This window comes from Pleuronectes platessa, chromosome 20, assembly GCF_947347685.1.
Source record: "Pleuronectes platessa chromosome 20, fPlePla1.1, whole genome shotgun sequence".
Taxonomy (NCBI): Eukaryota; Metazoa; Chordata; class Actinopteri; order Pleuronectiformes; family Pleuronectidae; genus Pleuronectes; species Pleuronectes platessa.
Window position 1 is genome coordinate 10,873,260 of NC_070645.1, and position 18,683 is coordinate 10,891,942.

The window sequence follows — 18,683 nt, forward strand, 5'->3', positions numbered from 1 at the left end:
AACAACATTATGGACAATATAGTGCAAGCATACAGTAGCACAACAACGCTGGCATATGAAAAGATCAGTGGATTAGCTGTGTATGGTTTTAACTTTCCAGCAGACAACAAACTGACGCTAAACAGCTTCATAAACAAATCCTCCCCCCTGGGAGACGGAAGATTCACTATGTGGTCTATGTAAGAGTCTTCCTATCCTCTCTCTCTCTCTCTCTCTCTCTCTCTCTCTCTTTACCTCTCTTTCCTTAGCGAGTGTGCCTCTACACGTCTCCCCGCACTTTATTTGCCATTAAAAGGGCCTAAGCATTTCATTACAAGTATCGAGAGCTCCCACTGTGTCATTGAAGCCCGGAGCCGGCGTCGCTTTCTTTCTTAGAGATACTAATAAGTCCCTTATAATGTCGCCGCCACTAACAGCATCACAGGAGGGGCTGCATGTGAGTCCGTGTTTGTGTATTCTAGTAATACTGATGTAATCGTAGGCTCAAGCCCAATTAGCCTAGAGGGTAACTCTGTAATAATCCCTACCCCTGGGCATAATGGCCTATTAAAGCAGCAGTGGACAGAATAAATGAGTGTGTCTGCGGGAAACAGAAAGAGGACGAGAGAGAGAGCGAGAGCGAGAGAGAGAGAGAGAGAGAGAGAGAAAAGAGGAGGCAGGAAAGGAAAGAAAGAGGAGGGTCGTGAAAGAGACGATAGGGTGAAAAGAAATTGAATGACAAGGGCCATTGAAAGCTGACTTGTTCAAAGTGAACTTTCATTTCTTAGTTGTTGAATTTTGACCATAATAATGTATGTGTTGAATCTGCAGCAGTTACAGTTACTCCAATAATGAAACAGCCTGTCAATGCCTCAAGATACAAATGGTTCATCATACTTTCATTAAACAGTTGCGATAAACATTTTTAGGTATAATGGTTGATTATAGACCAATGTGACTTCAGACAATGTACTCACTGTGCCAAAATATAAGCAAATTACAAATGTGTGACCAATTCACTGTTTCATTGTTTCATCGAAGATCCATGCCTTTTCTAAATTGCTTATCGTTGGTTGGGTAGTAGATTACCCGAGCCCCAGGTAGATGTATTCGTTGACCACTCACCTGTCAGTAAGTCCACCTGGTTGTTCGTGGTCGCCCTCGACACGTTGATATGAACCACGATCTTGCCGTCGTCCAGGGAGATCTCCAGTGTGCCGTCGTCCAGGTTACTGAAGAGGAGGAGTCCGTCGGGGTTCCACGTGCGGAACTGGAAACCCACAGACACCGTGTTGTGATTGGCTCGGCCCGGCAGCTGCAGGAAGCTGGTGGCGTTGAAAAAGACCGGGAAGGTGTGGGTCTCCACACAGGAGAAGGACAGGTTGCGCTGTTGGGATTTAGAGAAAGAGGGATGACAGGAAGTCAGGAAACTGCTCTTCAAGATAAAGAAGTCGTGAATAAAGCTAATCGGCCGAGGCTACATCCACGATAACCTGCGTGGAGTTTGTGCGCAAAGGGAAAACAAACACAGTTGTCTAAGTTAGGCACTAATTGTCATCGAGCTTCTCCCACCCTGTGCTCTTCATCAAATCATTAGCAAACGCAGGATATCGAGCTGCCGTTCCAACTGTAGACGGTTCCTGATTGCCTCCCCTTGCACGAGTGTGTGTGTATGTGTGTGTTCCTGAAATTTGAGAGGGGATCCGGTCTGATTAGGAACGAGTGGCTGTGTGAGTCATCAGAGGGAATTAGAGGTGCAGCAATTAATGAACTTGATTAGTGTCTCCATTTGTTCAGTCAGTTCATCAGAGATCGAAGTCGATATAGTGGCTCCACTGCCGATAAGATGCGGGGAGACTTATGCATTGTCTGCGCCACTGCTGGTTTATTTGAACGGATATTTTTCCCCCTCGGTTTTAAAGAAGATTGGTGTGATGGTGGTGGCGATAAATTCTCCATCAAGAATCCATCAAAGACCAGAGAAGAACGTTCTGGTGCAGCGGAGACTCCCTCACCTCAACTTCCCCTTCAAACATGGAAGAGAAACTGTGGAAGCCTTGAGTTGTCATGAAAACTCAAAAGGGGTTATAGAGAGGACCCACTCCCGATGTAAATATATAGTATTTAAATATAAAGGGCTCAAACTATGGTCAAGAAAACAACGATTCAAACAATTTAAATGAAACGCACTACTGAAAACATAATTTCCATTTTACATATATACATAGATACACGGAAACTGGAGTTTTCGAAACTTTGGAGAAATCTCAGTTTACCGTTTGAGTGCGGATGAGAGGCCCAAACTCAGGGTTTGGACTAAAAGTTATTCTTTCAAAAATATGTAGATTTGTATGGACAGGGCAAACGTATTTCCTTTGTAAAAAATTCTAAGTACGGGAAAATACTTGATGTGCAGAAGTTACATCCAGCCGGCATCTACACAGCCATACGTTTGATGGGGAGAAGCGAGCATGCCTCATTCTGCTGTGATTCAAACCGAACACTGGACCTCAGTCTTTGTAGGCAGCCGAGGAAAAGCAGCCCTGAAGTCAAGAGGGAGCACGGAGACAGGAGGCAAACACACTGATGGGTCGGCTGTAAACGATTCATCATGAATCTGTTAAACTATTTTGGCTGCGGTGAATAATCTTCCCCCGCACTCGGGTCGGATGCAGAGCTAGTGTGACAATAATGAGCATGTTCAGTATTCAGCACATTTCCCTTACAAAGCTGGAGGTGTCCAGCTTCTTTCGGCGGGCCAGGTCTGTGATGTTGTCTCCATTGTAGTTGATGCTCTCCATGCAGCCTTTAAAGTTCTTCCTCCCGCCGCCCACTGGCTTCCCACTGTATGGCATCCCTCCAAAGCTCAGCTAAACAGAGGGCAGAGAGGTAGAGAGAGATGGGAAAAGTAGAAAAAAAAGGACATTACAAATTATTTTTAATTTCTACATTGTCTTCCTGTAGCAGCTGCATACATTTAACATGAAATGTTGAATTTTATATTCATAAATATTATTATATTCTGGCATAACACAATCAGGCATTACAGCAACAACATGTAAGGTGAAATAGGTTTTGTGTGTGTGAGAGATATAATACTAAGAGTATTTGTATTCTATGTGCTTCTTTTGGAAAGGTTGGTCTACTAGTTTTACTCCAGTGTGCCAATATCTGTATCGTTTAACGAGAACTGCAACACATGGAGACAAACCCTGCATTCCACAAAGACATTTGTTTTTCTATATTCTAATTTGCGACGGAAGTAGCGTTAAATGAACATTCAAATAAGTATGGCCCATGACGTATACTATTTTAACATTTGAAAGACTTTTTTAAAGGCTAAGATTCAGATGATCGACTTTTGAACCTATGTAAACCCTGCTAGCATTTTTTGTTATGTGGTGGCATAACACTCTGCTTGTTACAAATATTGTAGCGCCACCTTTAGGCCAGCGTGATTGAATTCACAGATGGATGGATGAGGTCACTCTTGCTTTTCATTAAATCCCCCAAAATCGCATTGGGTTTGTCGAAGACAGTGCTGGCAAAAATACAGTTATTTACTGTATAGCCACACATTTGGATATCAGTGATCACTGATGTGCCTGATGGCAGGGAGGGAGAAACCCATTAAAAGAAGAACAGAAGCCGGTGGCTTGTGGGGAACAGATGTGATCGGAGAAGGACTGAGGTGAGGAGATGGAGGCTAATAAACAGACATCTGGTGGGAAGCACAGAGCGACACGGAGCTGATGAAAATGTAAAGTGAGTTTCAGTTTTCAATTTTGTTTTGTACAAGTGTTCGGCTTGTTTTTCTTTTCCTTCAGCCATAGCACTGAGTTCTGAGGGGAGACAAGATGATGGAGGGTGGTGTGCAATTACCAGTCGATATGGGACTATCTCAGTGTGTGTGTGTTTTTGTGTGTGCGTTCATGTTTGTATATGTCTGTGGTGATGCTCCACTAGTCTTTGTAATTACTGCCGAGGGTAGACACAAATGCACCCTGATATTTAGTCACACACACACAGTCTCCATGAGGGAGTGTGTAGAAGAGATGGAGTACAGTAGTAGACTCTGAGTAAAAGCCGGCCACAATCTTGCTACCTGCAAGGGGACTCAGTCAATAACAGTGTTGGGATCCAGTCTGGGTTTACCACACACACACACACACACACACACACACACACACACACACACACACACACACACACACACACACACACACACACACACACACACACACACACACACACACACACACACACACACACACACACACACACACACACACACACACACACACACACACACAACCTCTTGGTTCACCCTGTTGGATAGATTTCCCTGAAGACCCCTTAATTCCACAGCTTAAGTTTAATTGGACAGCGGTTTGTCCTGCCCCATTTCTCAGTATCCTACTTAACACTGGAATAGATCAGCGGTATCAGCAGTGCCTGTTAACAGTCTCACACACAAACATACAAATATAAACACAAACACACACACAAGCATGCACTCATATATGGATTAACCAGACACTCACTCACACACGAATGCTTTCCATACCCATTATACATTCCAAAATCAATTTCCTGTTTTAAGTATTATTAGCTGAATGCTTTGCATTCCATTACTGAGTGACATTAATTATGTGAGTTTCATGGATTAGCATTATAGTACAGTGTGAAACCAATATCCAATTTCCTTTGTGGTATCACTGCACTGTGAAGGCAGAGGAGGTCGAGCTACCATCAGTAGTTGTTTAAAAAGGCAGTTGGAGAGTCAGTAGAGGTAATGAGAATCTGAAGTGAGAGAAACAGCATCTCACATATAGATACATAACGAGCAGAGATATACTTAGGTGGACATTGTCTCTCATAGGTTTGGGATAATTGGACTCCCAGCAGCTTTGGAGGCTGAAGGTTGTTTCTGACAACTGCTAAAACATAATATGCTGAGCACCTGTCGTCCCCGAGGCTCCTAAACCAGAGTTCTCACTCAGTTTCCTCAAGGACTGATGTTTACCTCCATCCATCATTACGTGACGGCATTGTCCTGACATTGCCTCGCCCGAGTCTATGAGGGGCCCTTGACACGAGAATCATCACTACACTGACTGTTGATGATTTCAATAACACCTATCAAGCTTTGCAGCAGCTTGGTCCATGGGATTTCTCTCCAGATTTCGACAATGATGATCTGCCACATTGCTCAATGTAAAAGCCTTTAAGTTGAGGAAACTGCGACCTCTGGGTACATGACTGTGATGAACATAAGAAGAAGCTTGTAGACAATCTAAAAACGTAATAATAAGTGTTATTAATTAAATAAGACAGCTTTAAATAGCTTCACAAGATCTAAATATGTCTTATGAAATCATGCCATCTCCATTTATTTTACCACACTTTGAGGCGTATCAGATTTTGTATTTTTTTAATCTGGTATCCTGGATTACATCAAATGAAATCTCCCTCCTGTCCCTTACATAATTTACCAAACTAGATTTGTTTTCAGATATTTCAAAAATTTAACAAGAACTTTCAATCTTCAGGAGTTGTACCTACAATTTTTCTTTTGGCCCCGTATATAAATGACCCCTTCTCACCAAAGTTCTTCAGAAAGTTGTATATCCTCCGCTTATTCCCTTTATGAATGACCACTCTATCTTTTTTTAATTCATACAGTACAAGACTAGGTGTGTCTTCTCCAGACACACTTATATCACCTGTGGTGTTCCTCAAGGTACTATTCAAATCTAACCTCCACTCAGTTTTGTCTCTCATTACTTGTCGTACAAACATTAGGTTGTGAATCGCCTGTACTTTTAAAAAGTTGAACAATGACAAGACTAAAGTGATGGTGTTTAAACCTGAAGCTCAACAGGATTGTGTGAGCTGTATCTTAGTTTCCCAGGGTTTGCTGTTTAGCCCTGTGGCCAGAAGTCACTTTGGATTCACACCTGAACTTTAAATAAATTGTTCATATTTTAATCGCCAAATTGAAATATCTCTCAAATCTGGATGGTGCCACAAATTAAGTTGTTTCTTTCTTTCAGTGGAATCCCCCATTTGTACAGAATACCCCTGTAAAGTTTCTTACAAGAACTAAACAACCCAAGAACATTTCTGGCCTAACTCCACTGGTTACCTGTGGTTTTAAGAATTGATTTTAAAATGTCATTCCTTGTTTTTAAGTCACTGAGGGACCATGTATTATCGACCTTCCTCCCTCTTACTGCCCTGCGTGTACTCTGCAGACAGGCTCTTTCTCTCTGTCTGCGGAACCAGGAAATTACCAGACGGACTTCCACCTGAGGGAAATTGCATAAGGACTCCATTTGTACTACCACTGCCTGCAGGGAAACAGGGTACAGTATGTGAATCATGGGTTAAACAAATTGACTTGACTTAATGTTTGCTTCTCTAATGTTAAATGAGAATTTGATTTACCGAGGGCACATTGTGTTGACCTTTTAGTAAAGCAGGGTATTTAACAGTAACTACAATGAATATAGTTGTTCTTTAAACGGTCAGCTGCTCTGGACTGACATCAGGTCACACACATTAAGGCATCACTCAGAAGAAACTGAGGTAACTGAATATTTCAAATGACATTTTAGTTATGCACGTACTCCGTGGTCTACCAGTCTCCTTTTCACTGATTGAAGTCACACATGACTGCTTATCAGCGTGTGGCTGTTGAAATAGTTGGCATTCAAATGAGGTTTTATTAATATTACGTTGAGATGATTTGTTTTATGATATGTTTGAGCAGCAAATGTGATTTTGACACTTGTAAAAATGGCTTATTCCACTGTCACCTCCTGTATCTGTGTTTAAACGCGTATAAACATGTGTATTATTAGGTCTTGTTAGGTCTCATCACGTGCTCCTCACCTCATAGTCCAGATCTAGATGGTCAAACTCTCCGTTGGTCCTGAAGTGCTGCGTGTGTCTGTCCAGGGTGAAGTTGACGTTGCGGCGGTAGCGTTCGATCACCACTGAGTGCCAGTGATTGTCATCCAAGAGGCTGCCAGTGGTCACGGAGGTGTGACCCAGGATCGAGCCGTACTGGTTGCTGCCTGTAAACGACATGTTATAATAGCATTTAGCAATAAATCACAGACTGTGAATTAATCAAAATGACGAGTCAAATATGTGGGAGCAATTGAATATATTTTTCAAAGCAACGCAAGTAATTTCCCAAAAGGTGAAGTAGGTCAATTTACGTGTAAAGCAAACTGCATCATAATACATAAGAATATTTTTTGTAGGACACCTGAAATGTCTTTATATTCATAAGTTAAGTAGTTGAGTCATTATATTCCACTGTTCTGCAGCAGCGAGACATCCTTGAGGTTTAAACCAGATCTGTCAATAAAGCAGCTGGTCAACAGCAGTAAGTGATGCTCCACACACGTACCGATCGTTGGGGCTGCTGTTTACACTGTAGAAGCTACAAAACCTGTGTCTGTGCTATTTATCTTAAGTGATGATAATTTCATCACTTTCCTGCCTCCTTAAAAAATAGATTTCTGTACAACAAAACGTTAACAGCATTAACACAGTGAGGATATGTTCATATTTTCCATGCTGTAGGTCACAGATACAATGATAATGAATACTGACACAATCACACAATCACATCATTGCATTCTGTACCATAGGGTTAGAACCATTCCTGTATCTGTAATATGTATATGTGATTAATGAATGTATGTCGGTGAGGTGTATAAGATTAAGATTAAGATGCATTTATTCGTCCCAAACACATGCACAGACATGCACAGGCACACTCATGCAGGTAGGGAAATTAACCTCTGCTTTTAAGTTTGAACCCAATAGCACAGAGCAGTGAGCAACCATGTACGGCGCCCAGGGAGCAGATGTTTGGGGAGTAAGGTGCCTTGCTCAGGGGCACTAGACAGGGTAGGGAGAATCCTGTTGGATTTTTGGACAGATCAATCCAGGTTCCGCTTTTTGTTGTTTCTCCGTGGAGTCGAACCAGAGACGAAGCAGAGACCTTTTCTGCCCATAGTCCAAGTTTCTGCCACTAGTCCACCGAAGTATCCATCTATCTATCTATCTATCTATCTATCTATCTATCTATCTATCTATCTATATCAGTCAAATCTTAACTGTAAAATGATCTGCTTAGATGCCGACAGCACTTGTTTCTGGTTAAGTAAAAAGAGTCGTCAGGTTTAATACAGAAGAAAACACACAGTTTGTTGATTCAAAATTTAACCAAAACCATTATCTTTCCCTAATTTTAACCAAAGGGCTTAAATTGCTGAGACCCAACCACAAACGCGGACAATAGATGCTTGGTTCGTGCAGTAATCAGAAGGTCAGTGGCTCAATCCCCATCCCCAGTGGCCTTGGCCAGGACAAGACACCGAACCACAAATCGCCCCTGATGGCAGTCTCATCAGTGTGTCACCCTGCCGCCTGTGTGTAACTGCGCCATCGGAGTGAAATGGTGAATGTGACTTTGAGTGGTTATTAAGGGCCAGGAATGCTCCCTATGAATGCAGTCCATTTACAATGCTGCAGTTTAGTTGCACTCCATTTAGCATGTTGCACTTTAGAGGAATTGAACGTAATTTCGAGGTGACAGGGCTGCTTGACAGACGTGGCATAAATTTGATTTCAAGAGTTTAGGGTTATTGGCGAGCCATAAAAGATTGTAATAATCACACTGTCAGTGAGCCGCAAACTCACCCAGAGCAGCTGCAGGCATTCGACTGAGCACCTATTACATTACTAGTATCCGACCGACAGTCCAAACAGAGGAGGAGGACTGCTTGAGTTTGTATTTGAGTGTTTTCACGAAACATGTTAGCTATCGATAGAAATACTTTCCTTACTTTCATGACATGAATGTGTTGCTCACCCAGGTTTATCTGCAACAGCAGCTTTGCCTTCTGCAGCTCCAGGGTGATGTAGTCTCCCTGCTGCCCTTCGCCGTGGAGGATCACACCCTCACTTTCTGACGTCTTGAACCTCAGTGCAATCACATCCTTGATGATCTTCATCTTCTTCATCTGCACAAATGTTTTGGTTATTACAAAATTATTACAACAATACAATCATACATATCATTTTTTATATTATTTACAAACTTAACTAGAGAATTTAGAATGCCTGCCATGAGCTGCCTGCTCAGAAAGGATTTATTCCAAGTCGTATTTTATTTTATTTCTTTTATGGTTTTGTCAAAATACCACGCAAAAAGCAAGGTAGTAAATCCTGCACCTTAAAACGATACGAGATCACACCCTGTCCATCGAAGTTGATCACGTCCGCCCCTAAAACAGAGAGAAGACAGAGAAACAACAGAGATACAGAGAGAGAGAGAGAGAGAGCGAGAGAGAATAACAAGGAAAGACAAGAGAAAGAGAGAAAGAGAGGAATTAGTCAAGCCTCAAGTCAAATCTGTCATCCCAACACTTTTATATCACCTGGTAAAAATAGCTATTATGTTATGTCAGCATGAAGAGGCAAAGGGCCTCTGTTGAAGTGTTGTATCTAGCGCCTGTGTTTGCCATCTGACTGTGTAGGAAGGGAAAAAAGCCAGGTTGCTATAACTGCGATAGAGACTTTATTCTTTCAGATGAAAATGTACCCAAGTGGTATTTTCTTAGAAGACATTTTGACATGTCGCTGTAGTAAAAGTAGAAGTGTAAATAACAAAATCCACGATGGCTGAATGTCATTTAGCTGCTTTGGTTTCACGTTGTCCCGCCAGAGCACTGCACTGGCTTTGCTGTGAAACTTGAATAAAAACAGAGACACCATTAATATGAATACTTCTACCTGTGCTTGTATTACTATGACAAGTCAAAATATGGAAAAAGCCTCTAGCAAAAAAATATTTCAATAGTTTTAAATTTATGCCAAACAAATGCAAAGCGGATGCAGACTCAAAATGCACTGCTACGAAAATGGCTCTCAGTGAGAGGTGACATATGTTGACAGAAAAATAAATATCTTCCACTGCAGGTTGTGCATCATATGTGTTGGAAATGCATTGGTTTCTTTGAATCTTCCGCACGTAGGAACCACTTAAAGTTGAATGGCGTGAATTCAAATATGTATGCAAATAATTTTTCCAGGCAATTAGATGTGATCATTGCAAGTATGAAAACTTGACCCCAAAATTATTGGCTGATAAAAGTTCGACCAAAGTTCAACCCGAGCAGAGATCAGGTCAGCTAGATTTGAAAACATCTGTGTTGGTGTGCAAGGCATGTTAGACACCCCCGCTGCCTTTACACTGAACTCCAGATAATCCCCTGAAATCATTATTATAAAGGCAAAAGTGACGAGGCAAATGTCAGAGTCAGTTGCTCCAGACTTTCCAATGATTTCCAAGTTGATATTATATTATATTATACTGCATTACATTGCATATTGCAATCTGACACTGTTCACTGTCCTGCATTTCACTTTTTATATCTTTTATCTATTATATATATTTTATTTAGATATGTTTATGTCTAAATAAATGTTACTTTGTATAAATATTAGAAAAAGGGAGTAAATAGTGAGTAAATATATATTGTTTATTTTTATTGCTTTTCTTATGTGTGTTGTATTTATTGTGTTTGTATGTTTTTATGTTCCATGTTCATTGTATGCACCAATAACCAGAGCAAATTCCTCGTAGGTGTAAACCTACTTGGCAATAAATACATTCTGATTCTGATTCCGATGTTGCATTTCATTCGATAGGTGTGAAACTTAAAAATAACTGCCAAAGGACAATACAATTCAAGCCCATTTGGCGACATGGGTCGGCGCTGGTGTTGATGTGCTGTAAATAAAAACGTGTGATGTCCGCAGCAGAATTTATACGTCATGTGCTGCCTCCTGGGGGCGGTACCCAGGTGCCACGCTCCAGATGATTTCCCTGTTATCGTGAAAACGTCTGAAACAAGCCGGATTGTCCTGCGTCATTCTCCAAAAGAGTATGTCCGGACAATGGGCTCATGTCTAAACATGGCTTTATTTAGGCTGAAAGTGAAATGCTAAAATCTGAATATTCATACCTTTCTATAAAAACGACCGCGGTTTCAGATAAAGAAAATATCCTCGCTTAACAATCTGTCGTGAATTTACAATACACTTTGACTCATGCAGGTTCGAGGGTTTTATATAACAGAAGAGACAGAGAGATGCAGAGGGCGGAGAGGACACACGCAACAGGATGGAGGAGATTTGGTGAAGACGTTAAGAGCAGAAGTAAAGTGCAGTGTTTGAGGCACTCTTCAATCTTACTGCCGTCACCCCAGCTGCTCAAGTGGATTGTGGGGAACATGAGTGTGCGGTGTGTGTGCGTGTGTGTGTGTGTGTGTGTGTGTGTGTGATGGTTGGTGAAGGTAGAAAAGAGTGTTCAGGATAAGATAGGATAACAGGACTTGGGAAACTGACATACTCTTGCACAGTCACCTGCTCTATTGCTTATTGCTTCCTCACACACACACACACACACACACACACACACACATACACATACACATACACATACACATACACACACACACACACACACACACACACACACACACACACAAGCCTGTCCTCTTATAATAAACACCTGGGGAGGGCGGGTGGTGACGGTGGGGGTGTTTGGCGGAGGTGTGTGGGGGTGGGGGGGTTGGGAAATGACATCTGTTCCTTTTGTTCTAACTTCAGTGCTTCTGAAAAGATCTCACGCTGCCGCTCACTGGGTACAAACACGTGCCTCTCCGCACTTTCTCTCGCTCTATTTGTTGCTCTCGCTCTCTTTTTCCTTTTTGTCTCTCTCCGTTACTCTCCTCTCTGCCCCACTTGTAATTTGTCTCGCCCCCATCCTCATCCGTCCATCACTTCATTTGCTTTCTCCCCTGCTCTATCCCCGGTTCTTTCAACCCCACACCTCTCGTCATCATCTTGGGTCATGGGCGAACGTTGCAAACACTGGCGCCAGCTGACAGGTTTCCAATTGTTTTATGAGATCTACGTCTGGGTGGTGCTGCTCAGGAGACACTTGCCAGCTGAGCTAAGTGCTCCATGTCAGGAGGGAGGACTTTATGTAGGACGGAGGGCCTTTCAACCACCTGCAGGTCACCGGGTGGTGGAGAGTATAAAGGAGAAAGAGGCACGAACGCAGTTGTGATGCAGAGTAACATGGGGGGGTGTACATCTCTATCCAGGGCAGCTGTGATGGTGATGCCTGTGAGTCGTCAAGGTTTTCAGACCCTGACTCAGGAGACCGTGCCATTTTGGACCCTGACCCAGATGGCGGTCCTCCAGCAGAGATGTGAAGCGCATGAGGGTGAACGAGATTCCCAGATGCATGTGAGAGCCAATGTAATCTTTAAATAGATGAAACTGGCAGTTAGTATTTATCAGAGGATGGAAATTGGAGGCTGATTTCACTTTCAAAGCCCCAGAAAAATGCAACTATATAAATAATGTTATGGCTGTTTACCGCACTTTAGTATGTAGTATAGTGAAGAGCACCGCCGTATTTCCTGGTGGCCTGAGGGTTATTTCCCAGTGTGAACATTCAACTTGACCCATGATAATACAGGCCCTTGATAACATAGCAAGCGAGAATTAGTTCATTTCAAAATAAAGGCAACTTCAGTGTCAGATAATTGATAATTGATAATTCAAAGCGATAATTGTTGTATTCTGCAACAAGAGGTAGTAATGGTTTTATTCATTTTAGGTCTGTGTACCCAGAGTCATGAGCAAGACACTGAACTGTCTGACACCCACCTGCTTATAAACACATGTATCACAGCTCGTTCTTTTTTTTTGCTAATCAGCCAATTTTCAGCGACACGACCGAGTTGCCACCTGCGAGGCAAACTGAATGTGCAGTTAACTGGCATCTAATAGAGCTGGTGTTTAATTGTATCCACGGCCATAGGTTTCACTGCACACGCGGCAAAGTAATAGGCTGGGAGCACGAAAAACGCAGGTTACTTGCAGTATGAGCGACCTTTGCTTAACTTTGAAAGGATTCGCCTGCTTTGTATAACTGGAAACTGAATATATTTGATTTGTTGAACACAATATTCTAATTTTAGATTTTACTCTACGTTTTGGTGTAAATCTTGTCATTGTTTTTGTTATAGAATAGGGGAAAAAAGCAGCAAAATGTAATCACTCAATTACCGCATGATGAATATAAGTGTTCTGCTCTGTGATATTATATTCACGCCTCCCTTTACTTAATACATATCACACCCCTGAGCCTGAAGACAACAATCCTCTTTCGGCTATTTATGCGTTTGGCCTCGGTCCGACTGCCGAGATAGACGCTATCCATAAACAAAATCTACATAAGTACATTTCTAAGACTCGACAGATGACGGTGATACATCATCCCGACAACAGATCCTGGAGTACCGTCGGCATAAATAGGCCACAGGTTGAAGTCAGATTTGATATGCTTGCCTCCTTTGGAAATTCGACTTGCATGAGAGTGATTGAGTTTGTACAGAAAATTGAATTTGCACTCCCCTGTTTCCGTCCGACTCCGCTTTCTCTCGCACATACTGGCTCCAATATATATTTCCTGACTCATCTATGAAATAATTGATTTTCTGTTGATCCTATGTTAATCAAAATGGAAATGAGCATGTAAATCCCGCGCAGCACGGCGGATCATGACTCCTTTATAGCCTCCGGGTCTCTGGCACAGGCACATACACACACACACTCACAGCTTTTTATTCCACAGTCCATACGAGTCAGATTAGGGTACTGCATTAAATTTTTGTACAACCCAGAATTATCTTGTACCACCAACATTTGATGATTATTCTGGGAGCATAGCATCTACAGTACATTTGCCTCCTCCTCCTCCTACCACTTCTTTTTTGTTCTTTTTCTTTTCATCCTCCTTGCTTTCCCTGTCCTCCCCCCCTTTCATCTTTGAATTTGAGAGAAGAGAAACATTTACAAGTTGACTATAAAGGGGGTTTTACACTTTACGTTAATTTACTCTGGTGTGGTTTATGAACTAGATTCAGTTTATTTTCACACGGAGACAACATATAGGCCTAGAAAAAAAAACGATAATTGTAGCTTCTGTTGTTAACCTCAGACAGAGTTTATAAAAAGTATCCGTCTCTCTAATCAAATGGTCAAATCCAAGGTCTCAGCAGCATTAGAGGCGGAAAAGAGAGAGACTCATTATGTATTCCTATTTTTACTCCGTCTCATTCAGTCTAATTCCACCGCTGTGAATGTTGTCGGGATTTTAACTCGAAGATAAAAATTAGAATTTTCTGTTTTTTATTTCTTATATATCTTGATAGCTGTCATATAACATATTTTCCACAGCAGACATGTTGTCTTAGTCAGGAAAGCTTCTCCTGAAATAGCACCTGCACGTCATACCTGATCTTTATTGTCGTGGTCACAACAACAAATATGCCGGGTGCACCAGTGGCAGCGTACTGGACCAGGTAAGCTTAAGAAACAATCAAATATCACCGTGTTCCAATAAACATGGAAATGAAAATACTTGAAAAAAAGAAAATGACAGTGACAATCAGTTTCATAAAACAGGCTCTTGTTTGTGCCAAGGGATCCAAGAGGAGCCTTCGAAAGTTAAAAAAAAACTACTTTGTGCAAATGAAAGCTAGATTAGCAGTCGTGCACAGGAGCAACTGAAAGAGAACCAAGTGCCCAGCATTACCTTGCCCCTCTAGCTTGTGGCTGTGGACATTTTCAAGAGAGTCAGTGAGCCAATTATCCAATATTGTGACAAGCTGGATTTGAGTTTTCATCCCTAATCATGGAGGTCAAGAGAAGAGAGAGATCTCCACAGACATGTATCCAGAGCAGGTAAACCTACTGGCTCACTGGAATTTTTTTTTTGGGGGGGGGGGGGACACTGAGACTCTGGCAGCTACATTTCCCCCTCATTTGCACGACTTTGACCCCCCTCCTCTTTGGTCGCTCCACAAGCCAGCCAAATGGTGCAAAGGTTTTGAGAGTGAACATCCTCCTGAATAACCTCAGTTCATTTAGATGACACACCCCTCAGTGTGTCCTCACCGTAACCCCCACCCTCTTGATCTTTGTACAACGCCATCTAACTTCCTCCTTTGCTCCCGTCATAATAACTATAACCACTAGTGGCTGCCTAACAATATCATGTAATTGAATTCTGCCGGAACAGACCTGTAATGTCATTTTTGGGAGGCGGACGGTCTAAGCATAACAATTATTGCTACTCTTCTCTACTGCGGTATCCCATGACAGTGTGACAGAGAACCAGCATGCACAGCACCATGACCCAAATAAATTGCTTGATAATCAAAAGAAATGGAAATCGAAAGAGATGAGATTCTGTCCTTTCAAGAACCTTCCACACGTTCAGATGGCAATTACAGCTGGCGGATGGTGTCCTCTAGTAGACCCTTTTTTTTCGCAGGAGCCTGGCTACCTGGCAGGTTGTTTGAAGACTACCAAAACGTCTGTGGATGAGCTGTAGAGTAACTGTCAGTAACTTTTACATAGAGCAAGCTAGTGACAAATAGTGACAATCAGTTTTAAAAAGCAAACTCGGACACAACCCCAGTTCATCAACTTTTGTTGCAGGTATTGCCTGTGCAGTATCAGATGCACTATTTAACGATGTCCTGCCAAATTCTGTTTACGTGTCACACAACACTGCCGGTGCTTGACAGCCGGCTCGACTGTTCCGGAAGATATTGATCGTCCCTACATATTCTCTATAAAGCTCAGAGCGAATCTTGTTGAGTTTTTCCTGCATGGCCTGCTTTACAGTGAAAAACTTTTCTGCATCAGTGTCCATAGTTATCTTAGTCTGTCAGTGTGCAGGATGTGGATGTCTGAAAATCTATCTTCTCTGCCTCCGTTGTGGTCATTTCTCAAAGCAGGAAAGAACAGAACAATCGCAGTGATCCTGTGTGGCGCTGTTCACAGATGAGGTGGCTTCATAGAAAATGTGGCATTGAATAATAACGTGCATATCTGCTAAATATAGTCTATATCCTGTTTTCATGGTCCACAGTATAATGTGCGAGAGGTTCAAGTGACTCTAATAAGTTTGATTTACGGAAACACAAAAGCACCTAAATTCATATCAAGTGTATAATTTAGTGAAGTTGTGTGTGTGTGTGTGTGTGTGTACGTCATTGTGCATCCGTTGAACATCTAATCATCTTTATCAGTGATGACTTTCATTTTATGTGAAGGAAATGAAACAAGGGTCATATAATCAAAAGGCTGACGCCTGACTGACTGACTGCAAAGCAAATGTGCTCCTGTAGTCACACACTGACGCACCCACTCATGGTGTAACGGCATCTGCGGGTTGAAAGATATATACGTGTGTCACTCATAACCGAAATTTATGCGGCGCTATAATTGGAAATTGTTATCAAAATCAATTTGGCGGCCTTTAATTGGATGAGAGCAAAAAGGCTGTGGGAGTCAGTTCCCTGGATGATACATTTGTTAGACAGCGAGAGACAGGGTGAGCGTATCGGTGTGAGTCTGTCAGTGTGTAACTGCACAGCACATCGCTGCACACTGAGGTTTTGTGTTTATATTAGTCCAGATAGGGTTTTAATCTGGGTTTGTGTTTGATTGCTATACGAAGGTGGCTTGTCATAAAGAAAGAAACCTGTTGTGACACGATTGGACTGACATATCGTCATTAGGGCTCTCCCTGTGGAGCTGTAATTATAGTGGTCCACACTGAGAGCGTGTTTGTCACCACACTCACAGTAGGAGCAGCCGTAGACTTCGATGCGCAGGCCGATCCGTCCCTCCTCGCTCCAGTCCAGCGGGACGAGCCGGAAGAAGCGAGCCACGATTCCCTGCTGCAGCTCGTGGCGCACGGCGCTCTCCGAGTTGGAGTTCCCAGAGAAGGCCTGCGAACACAAACAGTCACGTACACACATAGACACAGACACACACACACACACACACACAATGAAATTAAATACATCAAAGCCGCAATCCTGCAGTCAAACAAACAGCTTTGGGACTCTGTATTTTGTTACACTCATCATATTCCGCCCTAAAGGTTCACACTCCCAAAACATACAAAATAATTAGGAGGCTGCACATCTAATATGGCTTCCACGAGACAGCCTGGCTGCTGGGGGGGCATGAAGAGGAAATTGTATCGACGTTGAAATTCAGGTATATTCTCTCTGTGGTCACATCACTTCATGTTTAGGCTGATTTGTTGGTCCCTGAGGATTCATGGCTCGTGACTGATGAGGTTTAGATTTTCTCGTCATATTAGAGACGTCTTCTACACATCTGAGACTGAAATCTTTGCACATAAAAATTGATTTATTGTCTACAAACAAAACTAATATGTACAAAGCAGGTAAGATAATGGGCCAATGGCTGTTGAGCTGCATACTTAACTACGCACATACACACACACACAGATCGTCAAAGACAGAAGATCAAACCTATGGCTGTTGTCTTATGTCACAATACACTTTCTGACATGTACTGTTTAGAAAGGAAGCAAGGTAACTATTGCCGGCAATGAGGCAACAACAACAAATGTCCTAAATCCAAGGGCAAGTTATATTTAATGGGTCTTAAACTAAATCTTTAAAAAGACTTTGCAAGAATTCAATAAAAAAATTGCAGGGCTTGCATTGTCATCGTGATTTAAAGGAGACATATGAATACACATGATGATGCTTTATTCGTGATGATGTATTTTGTGTGTATAATTTCAGCAAAGTTAAGAAGCCTAAGGTCTCTTTGCTCTTCTCCCCCCCAGAGCACTCTGAGGCTATGAAATGATGAAAGTGATGGAGATGCCTTCACCTCTCTTCCCCTCTTACCTCCTCTCCTCTTCTCCCCTAATGTCTCTCATTTCACTTGACCTTGCACACAATGCAGAGAACGTCCACCTGCCCACTAATCCACCTCACCATAGCCCCTGCATTATTGACACTTCTGTGATTCCCCCCTCCTCTCTGAAATAAACATACCCACCACAACCCCTCACCCCATGCGTTCCTTCTACACATACACACAGACGAGTTGGCACGGGCTGCTGTGGAGGAACACTGTGCATAGCCTAGCAGGTAACTAGACAAGAGCAAGACTCTAGACGGCCATGTGTTATCCTCGATAAGACATGCAGTGGGCAGGGCAGTGAATGAGTGAGGGAGGGAAAAGCTCCAGCTCAAGACAGTGTGCTTTAAGCCGACTCCTCTGTGACCCAAATGTGCACCCCTGAAGATATGCTATCAGCAGAGCAGGAGATGGTCAGGAGTTCACCCTCAGCTCAGAGCCACTGAGTTTTCCACTGTAGCGCGGGAGTGGACACAAGGGGAACGGTTCCTCTATCTCCTCTCTCCCGTCACTTTCAGTTTTAATCTGTATTTATCCAGGAAAGGTTAACTGAGCGCACAAACACACACACACTTCTTTTTTTCTTATTAGCACCCTGCTCAAAATTCACCCTGCTCCACATGAGTCATCAGGGAGACCTTCAGCTTTCTTTAACTTCCGCTTTCTGTAGGTGCACAGGTCCTGAAGTTCCGGGTTAAAGGTTCAGTGTGTGGGACTTAGTGACCTCTGGAGGTGAAGTTGCATGTTGCAGCTGAACACCCCTCACCTCATCCTCCCCTTCCAAACATAATAGAGAATCAGTGGGAGCCTTCCGTAGTCATACAACTCACAAG

At 42.5% G+C, this 18,683-nt stretch overlaps 1 protein-coding gene across 1 annotated transcript in view; it reads right to left on the reverse strand.

Annotated features, from left to right (window-relative positions):
• Positions 1–18,683, reverse strand: part of cntnap2a (contactin associated protein 2a) — a 314,161-nt gene that overhangs the window by 130,771 nt on the left and 164,707 nt on the right. Inside the window, exons 4-9 of the mRNA XM_053412914.1 lie at positions 16,745–16,892; positions 9,238–9,290; positions 8,876–9,026; positions 6,877–7,061; positions 2,706–2,849; positions 1,105–1,366 (exon numbers count right to left, since the gene is read on the reverse strand). Coding sequence (XP_053268889.1) covers positions 1,105–1,366; positions 2,706–2,849; positions 6,877–7,061; positions 8,876–9,026; positions 9,238–9,290; positions 16,745–16,892 — 943 coding nt within the window. The remainder of the gene's footprint in view (positions 1–1,104; positions 1,367–2,705; positions 2,850–6,876; positions 7,062–8,875; positions 9,027–9,237; positions 9,291–16,744; positions 16,893–18,683) is intronic.